We start from the raw sequence: 23,207 nt of genomic DNA on the forward strand, positions 1-23,207 counted from the left end.
GTGATTTCTTTGTGATTGCTAATGACAGTATTTTAAATACTTATTTCTCATGAGTATTCTTTTCTCATTGTGAAAGTCTTTGTGATCACATTTCAAAGTACATTTTAAAATATTTTATATTTTTAAATATCAGTGACAAAATATGGTACTTTAAAAATTGAATTAAAAATTTAAAGCCAGCTTTGGACTGATTGGAAACAAATTCTCAAGTGCTTTCAAAATTTGTTTGGGACTGATTACTAAATCACAGATGGAAAAGTAAAAAGTTTTGGTTATTCTTGACATTTCAAGAGGGAAAGAAAACAGAAAAGGAAAATCATTATAGCTGTCTCGAAAGAAATTGCTTCCAAATTGTTGTCTCTCAGCTATTCCAGATGGCTTTACTGTTTTTTCGTGGAATTGATGGTATTTTTAAAAGACCTGAAGAAAATAGATGAGGTTTTTTTTCCCTGATGTCCCAGAAGGTGGATGAAGGAAAAGAATATCTTTCAAGAATTGTCTGTTTTAAGTATGTTTGCCTCTTGTACCACCTCATTGATGGCATCCGTGACATGGTACTTTCATACTCTCTAATTTTTTAGTGGTGAGAAACATGCCTCATGAGTATATTAGTGAAAATAGCATATGTCCTAGGCAAGAAAGTTAGTTGAAACATGTTACAAATGTCTTACGTTCTAGTAAAAAATACATATATATGCATATATAATTTGTGTATATTATATTCAAATAATAGTAAAGCTATATCTATAATTACATATAGGATTTGTGTATATGGTTGCATATGCATATGCACACATGTATACGTGTGTGTGTGTGTGTGTGTGTGTGTGTATAAAATAGTCCTCAGAGCAGCTCTATGAAATGAATTTTATTCCTATTTTACTGATGAGGAAGCATGTCCAAGAGAAAGGCAAGATACTCCGGATCCCGAAGTCAGAAGAGAACATGATCAGACTTCGAGGTGCTCTGCACCACCCCACAGCCTTGTAGCATGTTTGTGAAACATGCCCTATTCGATTCTCACTATGGCTTCGGTATCGGTTGCACAGCCTTAGATTTAAGTCTAGTCTCTGCTGCAGTGGCTTGTCAAGACAAAAATGCAGGCAAGCTCGGACTTTTTTGTGGTGGCTGTTCAGAAACCGGCTATACAAAATATCTGCCATCAGAATAGCTAGAACTTAAAGAAACAAGTGCTTCTCAGGGCATGATAGGCTTGTCTTCATTACTACATAGGATTTTCACTTGAGAGCTTCCGCATCACCTTTTCATAAGAATTTTAAAAACTCGTTCCATTTGTCGAGGCTTCAAGTGGCTCAGAGCGGCAGACTACACGGAGGCCTCCCGTGTCGGCCCGTAGACAGCCTCTCACTCGCCGTTCATTTCATCACATGCAGCTGTGCTGTGCTGCGCCTAGCCTCTCGGTCGAGTCTGATTCTTTGTGGCCCCGTGGGCTGCAGCCCGCCAGGCTCCTCTGTCCATGGGGGTTCTCCAGGCCAGAATACTGGAGGGGGTTGCCATGCCCTCCTCCAGGGATTTCCCCAACCCAGGGACCGAACCCACGTCTCTAATATCTCCTGCATTGGTAGGTGTGTTCTTGACCACTAATACCACCTGAGAAGCCCAGCACTTTTTGCAGCCTTAATAAAGATTCCTTCTCTGGTCCTCTTCTCCCCAGCCCACAGTCATGTCCCTTACTTCTTCCAAGGGAATTTTGTTAATGACACTCTAGTTCCCAGCTCAGCTAGCCCCTTCCCTGAGCCCCAGACCCACAGCCTCATTGTATATTAATGCGGTAAACAACATAGTTCCTCATGTCCTCCACACAGAACTGGGGCAGATGGTTTCGCTGTTGTCTCATTCAAACAAGACACAACCCCCAACTTTTGCTGGTTCTTGCAAGAGATGGTGTACTGCAGGAGCCTCTTTTCCAGCCAACACTGTCTCTGCGTTACTGGGCCCCCAATCCCCTCACCAGTGTCCCTGGTGTCGGCCCACCCAGGGATTACACGGTCAGATAGACAGCGATGTTTCCCATGCACAGGGCAATCACTCTACAGGCCTGAGGGGAAGGACACTGGGAGTCAGTGCTTCAGCAGGAATCAAAGCAGAGATCTATAGATGTGTCTGGGGAAGGCTTGGCGGCAGCTGGGGATGGCATTCTGGCTTAGATTGGCATATGTTGTGATGTGTTCCCATGAGACTTCAGACACGTGGTATCATCTGCTCTCCACTCCCAACAGAAGTTCTGCAAACCTGTGCCATTAGCAAAGCATACTGGTGCTGGTGTATACTTTGTTCTCATAAGCCCCTGTTGGACGAATAAAATTTTAAGAAGTGTTTATTGCTTTTCCCTTCTCTTTCGTCATTATCTCATAAGAGCAAAACTACTTCCACATGCTCTGCGCTCTGCTGGGACGTTTTCTCTAATCCCCTCAACACCTCTGTAAAGAGAACCTGGTGTGGCCGTTTTCTGGATGAAACTCTTGGGGCTCAAATTTACGAGACTTGTTCCATGAATATCTAGTAAGTAGCAGACCCAGTATTCAAATACAGGACTCTCGAACTCCAAAGCCTTGTTCCTAACAGTTCCCCTCTTGAGTATCTGGCTGAGTGAGCATAACCACAGTTAGTCAACAGGCACCGACCAGGCCAGAGTCTGCTTTGGAGATGACGTTGCGGGTTCCAAGCCAGGTGTGGGATGTGTGGATGGTTGCAGGCTACATTTACTTACACGTGGGTGTTTTTGTTTGGTTGGTTTTTGTTTTCATGATTAGGTCAGACTCTTCTAACAGAATCTTGTTGGAGCCTTGTTCCCAGAAAGCTTTCATGCTGCAGGGTGATGATTCTGTTCATCTTTTTTTTCTTTTTTTTTTTCCCCCCTTTATTTAAGGAGTATTGGGAGTGATTAATTTTGGTGGTACTAGTGATACAGAATCCACCTGCCAATGCAGGAGATGCAGGATCGATTCCCGAGTCATGAAGATCCCCTGGAGGAGGAAATGGCAACCCACTCTAGTATTCTTGCCAGGAGAATCCTGTGGACAAAGGAGCTTGCCGGGCTACAGCCCATGGGGTTGCAAAGAGTTGGACATGACTGTGTCTGAGCAGCAGCATTTTGTACAAAAACAGCAGTCATCCTTGAAAGAAAACGTGTCTACACAGAAAACTGAGCTGCGTGGCTGGACTGGGCTGGAGATCTGTATGTTGTCTTTCTGGGTTTGGTGAAATGGCTTAAGAAATTCTTATTGGTATTTCTGGGTCAGACAACAGAAGCATGCCGATCCTATTTTAGGTCATAGAGTGGCTGTTTGAGAAATGTGGGAAGCTCAGAGGTATTCCTTGCTCCTGACTTGTATATAAGTTACTTCCAAATTGATGGGTCCCTACTTAGTACCATCAGCCCTTAGGGATGCAGTGTTGTCTCAGTTGTGGCATTGGGTCTAACCTTGTGTCTACCTCGTAGTCTGTTCAGACCACTGGGCCAAGGGAAAGAAGAGGGTGGAGAACAAATAATTGAAAAAAAAATTCATTCATATGTCCTGATGCTGGAAATCTGTGACAAACATCTCCCTCATCCCTTCTTCCCCCCCCCAAAAAGATGGCTTGGTGGATCAACAGAGGAATGGAAAAATGGAAAAGATAGGTGATAGAGCAAATTTTAAAAACCTGTTAATCATAAAACCACTGAGCGACTGAACTAAACTGAATCATAAAACATAGACAGTGGGTATCTGGGGATTCACCATTCAGTTTTTCCATTTTGCTGTAAGTTTGCTGTTTTTCATAACAGAATATTGGAAGGAACAGAGAGGAAATGCAATAATTCTTCTCTGTAGAGCTGTGGTCTTAGTTTCAGAAAATATATCTATTCAGAAGATGTAAGCAAGCAATAAGTCTTTCCTTAAGCAGTTTTCTTTTTTTGGTTTGTTTAAACTGGCAGTTACCTGGAGCTGCTAATAAAGAATCTGAAATCAGCAGGTATAGCAGGGTAAAATGTTTGCAACTCCCGTGATACAATATTAGTATTAATACTGATGACTAAGCCCTTGTCTTATGCCAAGCCCCAACTGGGCATCTTTATTAAGTCTTTTATTTATTTCTAATAACAGTACTGAAGATGTGGGTACCATTGCATCTATTCTACAGATGAAAAGCTGGGCTTAAGGAAGTCAAAAGCATGCTGTTCAAGGTCACATGTCCGCTGAGGTGGTGTCAGGATTCAAACCTGACGAGGTCAACCTCAAAGCTGGCACTATTCCCACTGGATCCTCGATGCTCAAAGTGTGATACACTCAGCAGCCTCCCATCTCACCAGGAGCCCCTTCAAAATGCAGGCGATCCAGCCCTGCCCCCAACCTGCAGAGCTAGAATCTGCATTTGAACAAGCCCGACAGCTGTTTTGTATGCGTGTCAGGCTGAGAAGCCTTGTCCCCAGCCACCCTCCTCTGGAAATGTGGGACTGTGTCTTTATTTTCCCCCTGCTGTTAACATAGGACACCTTTGAAAAATAGAGAAAGTGTTCGTCGCTCAGTCATGTCCGACTCTTTGCCACCCATGGACAGCCCACCGGGATCCTCTGTCCTTGGGATTCTCCAGGCAAGAATACTGGAGTGGGTAGCCATTCCTTTCTTGAGAGGATCTTCCTGACCCAGGGATCAAACCCCGGTCTGCTGCATTGCAGGCAGATTCTTTACCACCTGAGCCTTGGGAGAAGCCTTCAGGACACCTCAGGGTCAGTGAAAATTAGAATTTCTTTTGCTTCATGACTGAAGCTGCAGCACGGAGCCTGGCCAGCTCTTTTATCAGGAGCCTCAGAGAGAAGGCAATGAACCAAAGCATAGAATAGGCATCTAGAACCCCGAGTTCATCACAGCTCTGCCCCTCATTATCCCCTGGGTGACCCTCAGATCTCCACTGTTGTCTGTGATTCCATCCCGACCAGAGTGGGACATCAGTTCTGGATATACCTGCCTCGAAGAAAGGTCACAGTGACTTTAGAAGTAGAACGAAATAGAACCAGAACAGATGAAAGTGTTTTTATCCTTATAGTTGTGTATGGGTCCTTTGACTGAGGGCCATCAGGCTTGTGGCTGTTTCATTCTTGCTCACTGAGGTTTGCCTGGCTGATATGACTGTCGGGTCAAGTGTTCACGAGTCACGGTTCCAGGAATATACTTACTGGAACCCTCTCTGTGTTCCATCTAAGAAGAGGACCTTCTCTGAGAGAAGTACAAATACATATTGGCTCGAACAGAGTCCACCACCCTCCCCTACGTCGGCACAAAATTCAAAGCTCAGCAGTAGAGACCAGTCACTGAACACTTACTGGGAGTATCGTACCCATCTCTTTACATACACTGTTTCATTTGATCCTTGCAGTAATCTCAAGAAGGAGGCATCCCCATTTTACAGTTTGGCCTGAAAGTGAGTCTCTGGTTGTTTCTTGTTGCTCAGTTACTAAGTTGTATCTGACTCTTTTGCGACCCCATGGACTGTAACCCTCAGGGCTCCTCTGTCCATGAAATTCTCCAGGCAAGAATACTGGTGTGGGTTGCCATTTCCTTTTCCAGGGGATCTTCCCAACCCAGAGATCAAACCTGCATCCCCTGCATTGCAGGCGTATACTTTACCTCTGGGCCACCAGGGAAGCCAGCTCTTAAATAGGAGGGTTAGAAAATTGTTGCTTTCAATCAGATATAATTTACCAGAAAGCAGTCACATAGAAATACAAAATCTCCAAGTTGCACTATTTGAAACAACTTTAATTTTTGTACCAGTGATTGCCTATGACTCTAGAGAAAGCAAAGATGACAGGTCACCAGTGTCTGAAAGTAGCTTCCGATTTTTCAGCCTGAGCTAAAGAGCAGGTACTCTGGTGCCCCTCACTGTCTATGTCTTTGGTGTTTTCTGCCCCATGAACTGGAAAAGAAGATGAAATGAGAATCAAGGAGACATTTTGGAAAACATTTTAAGAGAATCTAAAGTATGCTCTCTTCTGCAGGGTGTTTTCAGTGAAAAAATAGTCTTATTGTGATTTGTGAAAGTATCTTTGATAGCTCAGAAGTGGTCTTGTTTCTGTATTATGCTTTAGTGTTAGGAGGAGATGTGCTTTTCTTGGCTAAACCTCTGATGATGAAGAATCCATTTCTTATCTCTATGTTTCGATGTCCTCTTTATGGATGGAGTTCTTGGTGTGCTGGAACTCACATCCTGGTTCTCCCTCACTGGCACTCAGGGAAGGGGGGATCTATCTGTAGGGCTCCCGGGAGCCCATTCCTTCTCTTTGGTAACAGGCAACAGCAGAGTTTTTCCCTGTAGAGAGTCAATCATAGAGAAATGGTGACTTGAAATCTCTCTTCCGCCCCATCTCTACTTCTCCATTTATACCCAGAGTTCCTCAATACACATGTGAATATGGGAGGTCAGGTCAGAGTTGGGACCATGAACACTTTGGGATTTGGGCATCAATAGAAGGTAGAGGTTAGGAGAACTGGCTCAGATTGGCCTGAAAGTAAGTCTCTGGATCTACCAGTAGATGAGCAGGAACCTACTTCTCTAAGCCTCAATTTCCTCTTCTGCTAACTAAAGGCTATTATCTATTAGATAACTATTGCATGGGCTTCCCTGGCTTAGCGATAAAGAATCTGCCTGCAACGCAGGAGACACAGGTTCTACCCTTGGGTCAGAAAGATCCCCTGAAGAAGAACCCACTCCAGTATTCTTGCCTAGGAAAGCCCATGGACAGAGGAGGCTGGCAGGCTACAGTCCATGGAGACGCAAAAGAGTCAGACACGACTTAGCAACTAAACAACAATAACAACAAAATGGCTTGCAAAAGCCTAACTGAGTCTATTTCTTCTAGCATACTTCAGTAGTTTTCTCCTCATTGTGCGTTCAGAGTGCAAAGAGTTATAATACTGACCTTTGCCCTCGTTCTCTTCCCACTACTGGATTTATTTTGTTGTTACATTGTGTAAAGGGCTGGTTATCAAGGACCAAAAATGGACGAATATCGTGGACATAAATAGCACATGAAGACTTAGAGATGGAAAGTGCCAACCTTTTCCAAAGAAAAGTCTAGATAACAGGCTACAAGACTGTGCAGCTTTCATGAGAAAAGTAGAGAAAACAATTTCCCTCGGTGCTTGCCACAGAAAGGAAGAAAAGGGACCTGGAGGACGGACAAAAGTATCTAAAAAACATAAAAGATGAATTGATGGGAAAGACTTGCGTGACCACTGCAGGGGCAATAGGTGGGAAAAGTCAGGCTGTTTAAAAAAAAAAAATAAACCATGGAAAAGAATGGAGCAAATAGTCATGGAAAAAAAGTGAGATCACATAAAAACTTTCAAGAGTGGCCTGGAAAAAAAAATAAGACTTTATGCATTGAACATGAGGACTCTGTTCGTACCACCTGTGGGGAGTAATTGGCATTGGCTGACTGGAGGGGTTTGTTTTGCCTTCTTGGCAGGAGCCGAATTGTTATGTTAATATTCCGTTGGCTAAGTGTGAAGTATTGACTTTGAATAGAAAAGGGTTTGCAGAAGGGAAAATTCCCAGCCTGGGGTTTTCACTTTGACCAAAGAACTCTTCAGGAGCTTCAGACTCCCCACTCAGATTCTAAAAAATAATTAGTATCATGACAGGCATCTCCAGCATGGTGCGAAAATGAATACTGTTTCCACTAAGACCTTCTCCCCAAGGTGGTTTACAGGCAGAGGGTCTCCAAAGATTTAAACACAGGAACCCATCTGGGGCCAAGGGCAGATCCCTTGGATCATACAGCATCACAGCGCAGCTCCCAGCAGCCACCTTTCTGCATTTACCTGGACTCTCCCTTCTCCATTAATACTGGCTTCTCCTTAGAGGTCTCTGTGCTGAGTTGGCTCTTCATATATTTTAATTATCTTGAACAGGGTGAGGCCAGGACCATAGGGTTGTTGTTCAGTCCCTAAGTTATGTCCAACTCTTTGCGACCCCATGGACTGCATGCAGCATGCCAGGCTTCCTTGTCCTTCACTATCTCTTGGAGTTTGCTCAGATTCATGTCCATTGAGTCATTGATGCTATCTAACCATCTCATCCTCTGTTGCCCTCTTCTCCTCCTGCCTTCAGTCTTTCCCAGCATCAGGGTCTTTTCCAATGTGTTGGCTCTTCCCATCAGGTTGCCAAAATATTGGAGCTTCAGCTTCAGCATCAGTCCTTCCAATGAATAATCAGGGTTAATTTCCTTTAGGATTGACTGATTTGATATCCTTGCTGTCCAAGGGACTCTCAAGAGTCTTCTCCAACACCACAGTTTGAAAGCATCAATTCTTTGGAGCTCAGCCTTCTTTATGGGTACTCAAGTTAAAATGGCCTAATAGTTAATGCATGATTCGAATGTGTCTGGGTGTTTTTAATTTAAGAACTATTGAGTCATTTGTTTGGATTTTTTTTTTTTTTTTTTCCTTTTTAGGAAGCAGTGTCTCTCTGAATTCCCAGGACCACCTACAGAATGACTTTTGTCAAGGTCTATGATGTCCTGATGTCTAATTCCAGCTAGATGCTGGTGAAATCTACAAGTCTGAACTAATTTACATTAATTTGTGATTGACTCATGACCCTTTAAAAGTTGGACTGGGAAAATAGATTTCTTCTTTAATTGCAAATGAGCCTATAGCGGCAAATGACCTCACACCTCCTCCACCCACCCACCTCTGTTACTAGCTTCCTCAGGTTGATGCCTCAGTTCACACCATCTTTCCTCACTTCCACTCCTTGCACAGATTTTTCAAAAAGTGTGACTTTTTTCCTGTCATGGCAGTGAAACAAGAATTCAGTTGAAATACCACATAATTAAGCCCCATGAGGTAACCACAAGGTTTATAAATCTAATAAAGAAAATCCATGTAAATAATATAAAAGTTTGTGAGCCAGAGATTTTAATTGAACCATTTACTCCCCAGGAACAAATTAGTCAGCCGGAGCTATAAAAACTCATTAGGTCACTAAAATTTCATTCGGGCAACCACTTTACATTCCAGAATATTTTCTGGGCCTCATTTAAGCATACAGTATCTTCATATCTAAGTAGTATCTAATTCAAGGATTTTCCGCCTATGTCTCCATCAAACATTGATATCCACAACATGGTCTAAGATTTAACACTGCTAAAAAATGAACAATGGCAGATTTCTTCCTTAAAAAAGATGTTATTAATTTTATGTAATTGTCTCCAACTTTACCATGTCAATACTTCAGTATAGATGATAAAATTCTAGTTAACTCCAATCTAAGGGCCCTTACTTAGCATTTGAAGTTTCCTCTTCGGAAATCCACACTCAAGAAGTTCATTAGCAGAAGTTTCCTAAGAGAGACCACACCACAGAGGTAGTTAATACAAAGCCTTTTAATATCACTGTACTTATCCCAAGGAAATGACAACCCACTCCAGTATTCTTGCCTGGGAAATTCTATAAACAGAGGTACCCGGCAGGCTACAGTCCACAGGGTTTCAAGGAGTCGGACACACACCCTACTTATCCAAGGTTTAATAATTAGCATAGGTTGTATTAGAGATCATTCTTAACTGAGAAAAGGAATAATGTTTAAGTAATGGACAGATAGAAAGTTCATATCAGCCCCTCTGCCCTCTCACAAGTAGGGTATATATCAATATCAGCCAGGGAATGGCCAGTGAAAGAAACCGCTCTAGGTATTTCAAGCAGGAGGGGATGTAACCCAGGGATTTGAAGTTTCACAGACCTGTTAGATCTGGGGAGGTGAAGGTCAGAGAAGCTCCTTTGTAGAATTCAGGAGTTGAGGAAGGGCACAGATCAAACGTCAGGGCAGCTTATGATCTGCCATTAGTGAGTGAGGTTGAGAGGAATGCCAGGAAGCCAGTCCCCATATCTCACATATAGACTGCAGAAAGGAATATCCCTGGCTGCATGCAGCTGCCAATGGGAAATACGGTTTATCTCTCCCTTTTACCTTCTCACTGACTATAAGCCAGAGCTTCTGCTAGCAGGACAGTGTTTTGGTTTGGTTGGTTGGTTGCACTGGGTCTTCTTTGCTGTGTGGACTTTCTCCACTTGCGGTGAGCAGGGGCTATTCTTTGTTGAGGTGCACGACCTTCTCATTGCAGAGACTTCTCTTGTTGCAGAGCACAGGCCCTAGGGCTCAGGCTTAGTAGTTGTGGCGTACAGGCTTAGTTGCTCCATGCTTTGTGGAATCTTCCCGAATCAGAAATCAGTCTTGTGTCTTCTGCATTGACAAGTGGATTCTTGACCACTAGATCACCAGGGAAGTCTGCAGGTAAGTTTTTGAAATGTAGTTTCCTGGCTTCTAGCCCCACCTAGAAAAGGAGACTGTTAGAGAGTAAAGATGATTTTGCTTATTCACAAGCGTTATCAGCACAGGGTGTAAGAATCTGGCCAGCCCAGTGATGGAGAGGAAGGAATTTTCCTTTACCCTTTTAGATACTTCTGGCTGGTCTAAGAATTAAATTGGCTTGACATGAGACAGGTTAAGAGAAGAAAAACAAATGTTTAACAACATGTGTACATGAGAGGGACTCAGGAAAAATTGAGTAACTCCCTGAAATGACAAAAGCATCACTCACTTTAAATATCATTCTCAGCTAAGACAAAGAAAAAGCTGGGGGTTAGTCATTTGGGACTTCAGAGGGGAGGAAGGCAATTGACATGGAGATGGAAAAGCAAGCGTTTGGTAAATGTTTACTGGGCCAAGCAGAAACAGTGGGACATAGAGTGGACTCTGATCTACAGGCCCTGTCTACAGTTTCCCTACCACACCTGCCCATATTATTGCAAAACACACAGAAGAATACACAGAAGAACTATACAAAAAAGATTTTAATGACCCGGATAACCATGATAGTGTGATCACTCACCTAGAGCCAAACATCCTGGAATGTGAAGTCAAGTGGGCCTTAGGAAGCATCACTACAAACAAAGCTAGTGGAGGTGATGGAATTTTAGCTGAGCTGTTTCAAATCCTAAAAGATGATGCTGTGAAAGTGCTGCACTCAATATGCCAGCAAATGTGGAAAACTCAGCAGTGGCCACAGGACTGGAAAAGGTCAGTTTTCATTCAAGTCTCAAAGAAAGGCAATGCCAAAAAATGCTCAAACTACCACACAATTGCACTCACCTCACAGGCTAGCAAAATAATGCTCAAAATTCTTCTTCTTTATTGACTGTGCCAAAGTCTTTGACTATATGGATCACAACAAACTGTGGAAAATTCTTAAAGAGATGGGAATACCAACCAGACCACCTTACCTGCCTCCTGAGAAATCTGCATGCAGATCAAGAGGCAACAGTTAGAAACAGACTTGCAACAATGGACTGCTTCCAAATCTGGAAAGGAGTACATCAAGGCTATATATTGTCACTCTGATTATTTAACTTAAATGCAGAGTACATCATGAGAAACACAGGGTTGGAGGAAGCACAAGCTGGAATCAAGATTGCTGGGTGAAATATCAATAACCTCGGATATGCAGATGACACCATCCTTATGGCAGAAAGCGAAGAGGAACTAAAGAGCCTCCTGATGAAAGTGAAAGAGGAGAGAAAAAGCTGCCTTAAAACTCAGCATTCAAAAAAACAAAGATCATGACATCCAGTCCCATCATTTCATGGCAAACAGATGTAGAAACAAAGAAAACCGTGACAGACTTTATTTTCTTGGGCTCCAAAGTCACTGCAGATGGTGAAGGAAGCCATGAAATTAAAAGACACTTGCTCCTTGGAAGAAAAGCTATGACCAACCTAGACAGCATATTAAGAAGCAGAGACAGTACTTAGCTGACAAAGATCCATCTAGTCAAAGCTATGGTTCTTCCAGTCGTCATGTATGGACGTGAGAGTTGGACTGTAAAGAAAGCTGAGTGCCAAAGAATTCATGCTTTTGAACTGTGGTGTTGGAGAAGACTCTTGAGAGTCCCTTGGACAGCAAGGAGATCAAACCAGTCAATCCTAAAGAAAATCAGTCCTGAATATTCATTGGAAGGACTGATGCTGAAGCTAAAGCTCCAATACTTTGGCCACCTGATGTGGAGAACTGACTCACTGGAAAAGACCCTGATGACTGGGAAAGATTGAAGGCAGGAGGAGAAGGGGATGACAGAGGATGAGATGGTTGGATGGCATCACCGACGTGATGGACATGAGTTTGAGCAAACTCTGGAAGATGGTGAAAGGGATGGGGAAGCCATAGTCCCTGAGGTTGCAAAGAGTCGGACACAACTGAGCAACTGAACTGAAGTCATTTGGGACTTCAGAGGGGAGGAAGGCAATTGACATGGAGATGGAAAAGCAAATGTTTGGTAAATAAATGTTTGCCGGGCCAGTCAGAAACAGTGGGACATAGAGTGGACTCTGATCTTTATGCCCTATCTAGTTTCCCCACCACACCTGCCCATATTACTTGCAGGTATCTCTGGCGATATCTCTGCTCCTAAAAAGGCCCTCTGTCTACATTTGTTTAGGCACTTAGAGAGAAGGTCAAACTTTCTTCCTGAATCTTTGGGGCCTTAATTGTTTTCAGCCCAAATAAATTTGTGATTATGAAAATGGTCTGTATTTTACACTGTCCAATATGGTAGCCACTAGCACCAAATGGCTAGTAGGCTCTTGGAATGTGGCAAGGGCAATTGAAGAATTGAATTTTATTTTAATTTAATTTAATTATTTTTATTTTAAATTTTATTTATTTATTTTTGGCTGTGCTGCATATTTCTTGCTGCATGGGCTTTTCTCTAGTTAACAAGAGTGGGGGCTACTCTCTATTTATGGTGAATGGGGTTCTTATTGCAATGGCTTCTCTTGTTTCAGAGCACGGGTTCTAGGACATGCAGGCTTCAGTAGTTTTGGCACATGGACTCAGTAGTTGTGGGCTTAATTGCCCGCTGCCCCCTGGTGTGTGGAATCTTCCTGGATCAGGGATGGAACCTGTGTCCCCTGTACTGGCAGGCAGATTCTTAACCACTGAACCATCAGGGAAGTCCAATTTTTATTTAATTTCAATTAACTTAAATTTAAACCTAACTAGCTACAAGTAGCTCATGGCTACAGGATGGGGCAGTACAGGTCTAGCACACTTGACCCCTGTGCCCTGTCCCATTCCATTTAGTGGAAGATTCTGTCTGATTTGACGAGAGATGTCCCTGATAAGAAACCCAAGTAAGACGGTAGGTGTTGCAAGAGGGCATCAGAGGGCAGACACGCTAAAACCATAATCACAGAAAGCTAGCCAATCTGATCACAGGACCATAGTCATGTCTAACTCAATGAAAATAAGTCATGCCGTGTGGGGCCACCCAAGACGGTTGGGTCATGGTGGAGAGGTCTGACAGAATGTGGTCCACTGGAGAAGGGAATGGCAAACCACTTCAGTATTCTTGCCTTGAGAACCCCATGAACAGTATGAGAAGCAAAATGATAGGATACTGAAAGAGAAACTCCCCAGGTCGGTAGGTGCCCAATATGCTACTGGAGATCAGTGGAGAAATAACTCCAGAAAGAATGAAGGGATGGAGCCAAAGCAAAAATAATACCCAGTTGTGGATGGGACTGGTGATAGAAGCAAGGTCCGATGCTGTAAAGAGCAATATTGCATAGGAACCTGGAATGTTAGGTCCATGAATCAAGGCGAATTGGAAGTGGTCAAACAGGAGATGGCAAGAGTGAATGTCGACATTCTAGGAATCAGCGAACTAAAATGGACTGGAATGGGTGAGTTTAACTCAGATGACCATTATATCTACTACTGTGGGCAGGAATCCCTTAGAAGAAATGGAGTAGCCATCATAGTCAACAAAAGAGTCCGAAATACAGTACTTGGATGCAGTCTCAAAAACGACAGAATGCGATTCAATATCACGGTAATCCAAGCCTATGTCCCAACCAGTAACGCTGAAGAAGCTGAAGTTGAACGGTTCTATGAAGACCTACAAGATCTTTTAGAACTAACACCCCCAAAAAATGTCCTTTTCATTATAGGGGACTAGAATGCAAAAGTAGGAAGTCAAGAAACATCTGGAGTTACAGGCAAATTTGGCCTTGGAGTATGGAATGAAGCAGGGCAAAGGCTAATAGAGTTTTGCCAAGAGAACACACTGGTCATAGCAAACACCCTCTTCCAACACCACAAGAGAAGACTCTACACATGGACATCACCCGATGGCCAACACGGAAATCAGATTGATTATATTCTTTGCAGCCAAAGATGGAGAAGCTCTATACAGTCAGCAAAAACAAGACCTGGAGCTGACTGTGGCTCAGATCATGAACTCCTTATTGCCAAATTCAGACTTAAACTGAAGAGAGTACAGATAACCACTAGACCATTCTGCTATGACCTAAATCAAATCCCTTATGAATATACAGTGTAAGTGAGAAATTGATTTAAGGGACTAGCTCTGATAGACAGAGAGCATGATGAACTATGGACAGAGGTTCGTGACATTGTACAGGAGACAGAGATCAAGACCATCCCCATGGAAAAGAAATGCAAAAAGGCAAAATGGTTGTCTGAGGAGGCCTTACAATTAGCTGTGAAAAGAAGAGAAGCAAAAAGCCAAGGAGAAAAGGAAAGATATTCCATCTGAATGCAGAGTTCCAAAGAATAGCCAGGAGAGATAAGAAAGCCTTCCTCAGCGATCAATGCAAAGAAATAGAAGAAAACAACAGAATGGGAAAGACTAGAGATCTCTTCAAGAAAATTAGAGATACCAAGGGAACATTTCATGCAAAAATGGGCTCAATAAAGGACAGAATTAGTATGACCTAACAGAAGCAGAAGATATTAAGAAGAGGTGGCAAGAATACACAGAAGAACTGTACAAAAAAGATCTTCATGACCCAGATAATCACAATGGTGTGATCACTCACCTAGAGCCAGACATCCTGGAATGAGAAGTCAAGTGGACCTTAGAAAGCATCACTACGAACAAAGCTAGTGGATGTGATGGAATTCCAGTTGAGCTGTTTCAAATCCTGAAAGATGATGCTGTGAAAGTGCCGCACTCAATATGCCAGCAAATTTGGAAAACTCAGCAGTAGCCACAGGACCGGTTTCATTCCAATCCCTAAGAAAGGCAATGCCAAAGAATGCTCAAACTACTGCACCATTGCACTCATCTCACATGCTAGTAAAGTGATGCTCAAAATCCTCCAAGCCAGGCTTCAGCAACACATGAACCGAGAACTTCCAGATGTTCAAGCTGGTTTTAGAAAAGGCAGAGGAACCAGAGATCAAATTGCCAATATCCGCTGGATCATCGAAAAAGCAAGAGAGTTCCAAAAAAACATCTATTTCCGCTTTATTGACTACGCCAAAGCCTTCGACTGTGTGGATCACAATAAACTGTGGGAAATTCTGAAAGAGATGGGAATACCAGACCACCTGACCTGCCTCTTGAGAAACCTGTATGCAGGTCAGGAAGCAACTCTTAGAACTGGACATGGAGCAACAGACTGGTTCCAAATAGGAAAGGGAGTACGCCAAGGCTGTATATTGTCACCCTGCTTGTTTAACTTATATGCAGAGTACATCATGAGAAACGCTGGGCTGGAAGAAGCACAAGCTGGAATCAAGATTGCCGGGAGAAATATCAATAACCTCAGATAAGCAGATGACACCACCCTTATGGCAGAAAGTGAAGAGGAATTAAAAAGCCTCTTGATGAAAGTGAAAGAGGAGAGTGAAAAAGTTGGCTTAAAGCTTAACATTCAGAAAACTAAGATCATGGCACCTGGTCCCATCACCTCATGGGAAATAGATGGGGAGACAGTGGAAACAGTGTAAGACTTCATTTTGGGGGGCTCCAAAATCACTGCAGATGGTGACTGCAGCCATGAAATTAAAAGGCACTTACTCCTTGGAAGGAAAGTTATGACCAACCTGACAGCATATTAAAAAGCAGAGATATTACTTTGCCAACAAAGGTCCGTCTGGTCAAGGCTATGGTTTTTCCAGTGGTCACGTGTGGATGTGAGAGTTGGACTGTAAAGAAAGCTGAGTGCCAAAGAATTCATGCTTTTGAACTGTGGTGTTGGAGAAGACTCTTGAGAGTCCCTTGGACAGCAAGGAGATCCAATCAGTCAATCCTAAAGAAAATCAGTCCTGGTTGTTCATTGGAAGGGCTGATGCTGAAGCTGAAACTCCAGTACTTTGGCCACCTGATGTGGAGAACTGACTCATTGGAAAAGACCCTGATGACTGGGAAAGATTGAAGGCAGGAGGAGAAGGGGACGACAGAGGATGAGATGGCTGAATGGCATCACCAACTCGATGGGCATGAGTTTGAGTAAACTCCGGGAGGTGGTAATGGACAGGGAGGCCTGGAGTGCTGTGATTCATGGGGTTGCAAAGAGTCGGACACGACTGAGCAACTGAACTGAATTGAACTGAAGCGAGGTGTCTGGAGGCCAGATATCCCCCTACAGAACCTAGTCATTGCAACAACTACTTAGCCTAGTCAGTTTGCAGCTTGCACTTTTTTTTCCAGAAATGTTTCCCAAATCTTCAGACTCTGCAATATCTTTACTGTCAACAAACATTAAAGCAGATAACAAAACAAAGGCTCCATAAATATTGAGTAAAATCCAGATAAGCTAGTTGCCCTCCACAGAATACTTTTTTAATGTGAGCATATGATCATGGTATTTTATTTTTTAAAAATTCTTACACCCAACACAGATTCCTTATGTATAACATTGTTTCTAATTTATATGGTCGAATCTACATTGTGTAGTTTTACAAAGACAGCCCAATATTCTACAAAAGAATCCTGACTGCCATGTGTTGTACTATTCAGGGTATGATAGTCCTTTTGCTTCCTATATCGGCGCTGAAAAGTTTCCCTCAATTTAATCTCCCAAGTTATGGGATCGTTATATTGTATGAAAGCAGCTTGTTTCATGAACACATGACACATATTTTTCTGCCATACTGAAAGAACATTAGCAAGTGAAACTGTTTATTTGTTTGCCTATCAGATAAAGGGAACACTTATCATTTAAATGTTACTGTTCTTTGCTTTTCTTACCCTTGACCGTTTTATATCCAACTGCCTTTCTGCATCTGCCATCATTTAAAAATTGCTCACCAGACCTCAGAAAGTGACGGTACTTATTAAGAACTGACTCTCATGGAAATGATGCCACATTATTTATTCAACACTCGGGGAATTCAGTGTACACAAACTTCAGCATCCTCATTAATTCTGTCTTTACCTGATGGCAGATAATGCTAGCTTGGAGTTGTCTTCAGAATACTGCAAAATTTATCCTAAGGCAAAAAGCCTAAGGAAACCGGTCACTGAGGCATTTGCTTAGTCAGCAAACCTTGTATTATTGCTTGCTGAATTATTCCTCAGCCTCAGCACCTTTCATATCTATACCATTGCATACAGGTCCTGGAATGTATGATTTGCAGCTGCAGTGATTCTTTGCAGGCATTCCCTAGGATCACAGCCCTTCTATATTAGATGCTAGTCTGACTGTGGTCCAAAGGCTGGGTCAGAGCCAGGCAGCAGGGTGGGAAATGTGTATGGGTTCCTGGGGGGTATCTCTCCAGAGAGCTTGGCATGGAGTTTGGCGGGGGTGGGTAGAAAGTGGCTCCTCCTTAGATGTCTGTGAGGAAACAGATGGTTTGTCTGGTTACAACTACACAAGTCACCTACCAAGGGTAGAGGAGAAGCAGAAGCAGGCAGGAAGGGACTCAGTCCAGAAATACTGAAGGTCTCCTTGAGATGCCTTGGGGGGCCCTGGCATTCTGGCTATGCATTAGCACGTTAACTGTTTTCTTATTTAGGAGCCCCCCTCGTTTAGTGCCTTTTTACCCACAATCCTGCAGACAGTCAGACTGTGGGGACAGGTGATGTTTATTTATTTGGCTGCATTAGGTCTTAGTTGTAGCATGGGGAGCTGTTCCTTTTGGCACACAGACTCTCTAGTTGCAGCGCAGACTTAGTTCCTCCATGGGAAATGGGATTTTAGTTCCCCAACCAGGGATCAAACCCTCCTCCTCTGCATTGCAAGGCAGATTCTTAACCACTGGACCAAAGAAGTCCCAGGAGTGATGTTTTTACTCGTTGACTGACATGACAAAATGATACTTTCAGGTTAGCCCTCTGTTTCAATTGGTCAGTGCTTACCTGGTAGCTCAGATTGTAATGCGTCTGCCTACAATGAGGGAGACCTGGGTTCAGTCCCTGGGTCGGGAAGGTCTCCTGGAGAAGGAAATGGCAACCCACTCCAGTATTCTTGCCTGGAAAATCCCATGGACAGGGGAGCCTGGTAGGTTACAGTCGGTAGGTTGCAGAGTCGGACACGATTGAGCAGTTTCACTTTCTTTCACTCGGTCTCATTTGGTTTCTTGTAAGACCATATTAGGCTTTGATGCAACACCAAAGACCCACTGATCAGTGACTCTGAATGAGTCGCTAAAGACTGGCTCAGAGTAAGCTGCCATGATAACCTGACTTATATGGAAATAAATCCATCACTTGCTTCAGTTTAATTAGCAAACCTTTTGGTCTTCGCTGCAAGAAGCACTGAGATCCCAATCAGCAGCCGTCTTCTTGAATATTTCCAGGACACGTGGACACTTGATGATTCTCACCTTCTCAAGAGAGCATGAGAGCTGTAGCCCAGTTCACGAGTTCAATCAATGTGCCTAAGTGGTGCATGAAAATCTTTATGCTCTCTCTGACCTTGGTAAAATTTGATGATGCTGAAACATTCTGTTTTGATTCTTAAATTGGAAAAAAAAGATCTGATAAGTGATGAAGCATAACCAATGAGGTCTTTTGCTGGCACTTGAGTTACTTGTTTACATGTATTGACGGTGGAATTGGGCTGACTTTTTACAAGAGTGGTTAAAAAGGGCTTCTGGATTGTAGTTCCTAAACAGGATTTGCTAGGCTTTTAATGCTTTAAAAGGCAAAGTTGGAACCAAACTGAGCTGTCTATCAGGGTTGTTTTCTTCCCTCTCCTTTTAAGCAGACTTGAAGTTGTTCTTGGAGTTAGATAGACCTTAGATCACTAACGGGAGCTTGGTTGGTGCTTTCCCAAAAGCAGACTCCATGTTCCCTTGTCGTATTGCTGGTATTGACCTTTTGTCCCTGGTACCTTTATCTTGGGCTCCAGAAGGGCATTGCTGAAGCCTTCTTGTCTTCTGTCTTTGCAGGCTTGTTGATCGGTGCTGGCTGCGCCCTCTACCCTCTGGGCTGGGACAGTGAGGAAGTCCGGCAGACCTGTGGCTACATTTCTGGCCAGTTCGATCTGGGTAAGTTCTCTTCATGGGTAGTACTCCTTTTAGAAGAGAATGTCTCTGATCTTCCATAGAAACAAAAGGTGGAAAAGGGACGGGAAAGAAAAACACATCCCATCTTTGGAGCCAACAAACATGTGTATAATGCAATACATATACATTCATTCCTCCAGTTGTTTAGTGAAGAGCTATTTATCATGTGGGCTTCCCTGGTGGCTTAGGTGGTAAAGAATCTGGCTGCAATGCAGGAGACCCGGGTTTAATCCCTGGGTCGGAAAGACCCCCTAAAGAAGGAAATGGCAACCCACTCCAGTATTCTTGCCTGGAGAAGTCCATGGACGGAGGAGCCTGGCAGGCTACAGTCCATGGGGTCGCAAAGAGTTAAACTTGCCTGAGTGACTAACAGTTGCCTATAATGTACTATGGGAAGGTCTGCACTATGGGAAGACCTATAGATACAAAGAAAAGAAATGGTCCATGCTTTCCTGAGTTTATATTCATTGATTAATTCATTCAAAATCACATATTTATGAGTCATTGCATGCACTAAAAATAACTCTGCTTGTGGAATTCATTGTCTGAGAAGACAAAACAAACACAGTGATCAAGAAAATGACAGTCAGAGCTGAGGAATCGAATAAAGCAATTTCACCAGGGTAATACATAACTTTGTGAAAGAGATGAGAAGGGAGCTGAGTCTTGAACAAAGCATGTGAATTATCTGGTGGTGGACAGAAGCATTATGTAGGCAAGCAGTCAGGTTAAGCACAGCACACGGAGGGGGAGCAGAGAGGGGTGAGGCAAGCCCATCCAGGGACCTGGAGAACCAAGGGGCAGGGAGAGGTCTGTTAAGTGGGTCCCCATTCACACCTTGCTGAAGGACTCATCAACTTTTCTGTGTGCTAATCAGAACATTTCAGATATGTTTCACTTGTAGAGACATTCTACTTCCTTGGCAACCTATAAAAATGTTTTCCATATTATATGATTTGCACCATTATAACTTGTGATGGTTAGCAAATACTTGATTGAGAAAGATACATTTACTTAAAACCACTTGTTGACTTCTTTCTAGGTGGATATTTTGTCTGTTTCAGTTTCTATTATTTTGAAACATCTTGGAAGGAGTAGTTTAATGAAGAGAGGTCTTCTCTTGACTGAATTATTTTCTTAGGATGTTTTTCTAGAATTGGTGATAACTAGATTGGCAATTATGAATCCATAAGACACTTATTGCCAAATGATAGCCAACTTATTTTCCCCTAATACATGGATCGACAGATTTTCTGGAGAATGAGTGCATAGTGAGTCACTAACTTAAACATACATCTGCTTTTCACATTATTTTTTTCTCTCTAAAGAAAAAATCTCAATGGAATTGGTCTTACAGCAGTATTCCTATAATCCAAGTGATTGAAAAATTTTTTATGTTAGAACTTTTTTTTTTCCTTAAAAAAAGGGGAACTTCTCTGGCAGTCCAGCAGTTAAGACTCCATACTCCCACTGCAAGGGGTGGAGGATTCAATCCCTGGTCAGGGAACTAATATCCCGCATGCTACTTGGTAAAAGAATTTAAAGGAAAACAATTCTGTTGGATACTGAGAAAAATGGGCAGATGTGATATCATGTAAAATGTCTGTGAATTTGAAAATGAAGCAGTTTTTGTTTGATTCAATGGATGACAAACACCTGCTTCCCTCTGGGGATTACTACTGGCTCTTTGAGTAGAAGAGATGGTGCCTGAAATACCACCTATTTTACAGGGATAAAAAATAAGAGATCTCCGTCTGCCCATCCTTCCCTCATTGGAGGCCACGTTGTCCTGAGTCTAGATGAGATTGTGATTGCCATGAATGCAGAGAAGGGAAAAATGCAGGCACAAAGTTAGCTGCTAGCCTTTTCTTTTCTTTCCCCCAAACGCAAACCGTGTCCAAGGGAGATATTTCAGTACAGTGTTTAGCATCTTTCTTTCTCTAGTATTTGAGGGATTCTCCACTGTTCACGTGGGCCTCAACTTGATGAGAACCCTGTTCTTGCTGGTGTCTAGCTGGTGTGTAGTGTGTTATTAATTAGCAGATTATAATGAAACGAGGATCCTGTTTTTGCAATTTTCATTACCGCGCCCCATGATCTCACATCTTCCCAGCACTGAGGATTAAAAATCTGAATGTCAAACTTAAAGTGAAAAACAAAAAAACACTTGACTCTTTACTAGTGATAATAATTTCTTATGTTATAAACTCACTAAAGCCATTTTATTGATCTCAGAATTACAGAATGTATGACTCGGGGAACTCAAACCAGGGCTCTGTAACAACATAGAGGGGTGGGAAAAAGTGGGAGATGGGAGGGAGGTTTAAGAGGGTATGTACACCTCTGGTTGATTCATGTTGATTATGGCAAAGATGAAACCAATATCATAAAGCAATTATCCTTCAATTAAATATAAATAATTTTTTAAAATTACAGAATGGTTTTAATTTTGGTCTTTTTATTTTTAGATTTCTCTTAGATTGATGATGAGAAAAAAAATCAAAACTAGCATTATCTACAGATAAAATGAGTTCTGGGTCCCTGGAAGAAGTATTTTGGGTTCCATTTCTCCAGGTTACTATTATTTTTGCAGACTCTGTGGTCTTTTCTTCCAAAAGGAAACCTAAAGACATACTATGGCGTAGAGGTGCCATCATGCTTATTCCACCTAACTTGCTCTGTTTTCTGCCTTTGTGAGAGTATTCCTGTTTCCCAGAACACTGATGAGGGCTAAACTTCAGTGAGTGAGTGAAGTCAGATTCTGGAGCACCGTGGAGGGACCCTCGGGCCGGGTTAGGAGCCACCCCCTGCATGGGGGAGCCAGAACATACTCTGTCAGGCTGGCTCTGATGCCCAGTGTTAGGGGCTTACATGCTTGCCAGCGCCACACCCTGTCTCTGCTGCTTCTGCGAATCGGAGCTTGTTTCTGCTCCTCTCCATAGACAGTGTGTGGATTCGTCTTTCCTCCCAAGGGTTGGAAAGTGTTGATGTTTTTAAGGGTCACAGCCTCCTTATTGTGGAATTTGGGTCAGTTTCTTGGCAAGCCATTACTGAACTGTGATTACTCTCTTTCGAGCATGTCCCGAAAGAAATCATCATCACTTTCATTCCCACTTTGGCAGATTATTTAAGGAGTGCATTCACTCCGTTATTCAGCCAAAGAATATTTGTCAGGTGCTTCCAATGTGCTGGGCCCTGGGCTGGGTGCTAGGGACATGGCATTAAGAAGGAATTTAAAAAGATAGTATTCACTCCCCCTGTGGGTTTCCCCAGTGACTCAGCAGTGGAGAATCGGCCTGCAATGCAGGAAGCATGGGTTCAGTCCCTGGGTCGAGAAGATCCCCTGGAGAAGGAAATGGCAAACCACTCCAGTATTCTTGCCTGGAAAATCCCACAGACAGAGGAGCCTGGCAGATAACAGTTCATTGGGTCACAGAGAGGCAGACACGACTGAGCGCAATGGCATTTGTTCGTGGAAGATGAGGCTAAGAAGAGAAAAGGCATCTCAGCCTCTGTTTTTTGTCAGATTTTGGTGCCCTGTGCTCCTTCCATCATGGAGTCTATGGCTATGGATGTGCGTGTGTGCTCAGTCGCTAAGCCATGTCCAACTCTGGGTGACCCCATGGACTGTAGCCTGCCAGTCTCCTCTGTCCATGGGATTTCCCAGGCAAGAATACTGGAGTGGGTTGCCGTTTCCTCCTCCAGGGGATCTTGTCAACCCAAGGATTGAACCTGCATCCCCTGCATTGGCAGGCAGATTCTTTACCCCTGAACCATGTGGGAAGCCCGTGGACAGAGGGTCAGTAATGGTTTATATCTCTTGCACTGTTTCATTTCTGTTGAAAATTGACAAAGACAATCATCATGGTTGCCCTTGCACAGCA

The 23,207-nt window shown here is 43.0% G+C and overlaps 1 protein-coding gene across 2 annotated transcripts in view; it reads left to right on the top strand.

Annotated features, from left to right (window-relative positions):
* The window catches only part of LHFPL6 (LHFPL tetraspan subfamily member 6), a 227,451-nt gene that overhangs the window by 184,272 nt on the left and 19,972 nt on the right, over positions 1-23,207 (top strand). For both annotated transcript variants that reach the window (XM_065902227.1, XM_065902228.1), the window contains exon 3: positions 19,207-19,305. In XM_065902227.1, the coding sequence (XP_065758299.1) occupies positions 19,207-19,305 (99 nt within the window). The remainder of the gene's footprint in view (positions 1-19,206; positions 19,306-23,207) is intronic.

The sequence above is a fragment of the Muntiacus reevesi genome, chromosome 11, assembly GCF_963930625.1.
Source record: "Muntiacus reevesi chromosome 11, mMunRee1.1, whole genome shotgun sequence".
NCBI classification, from domain to species: Eukaryota; Metazoa; Chordata; class Mammalia; order Artiodactyla; family Cervidae; genus Muntiacus; species Muntiacus reevesi.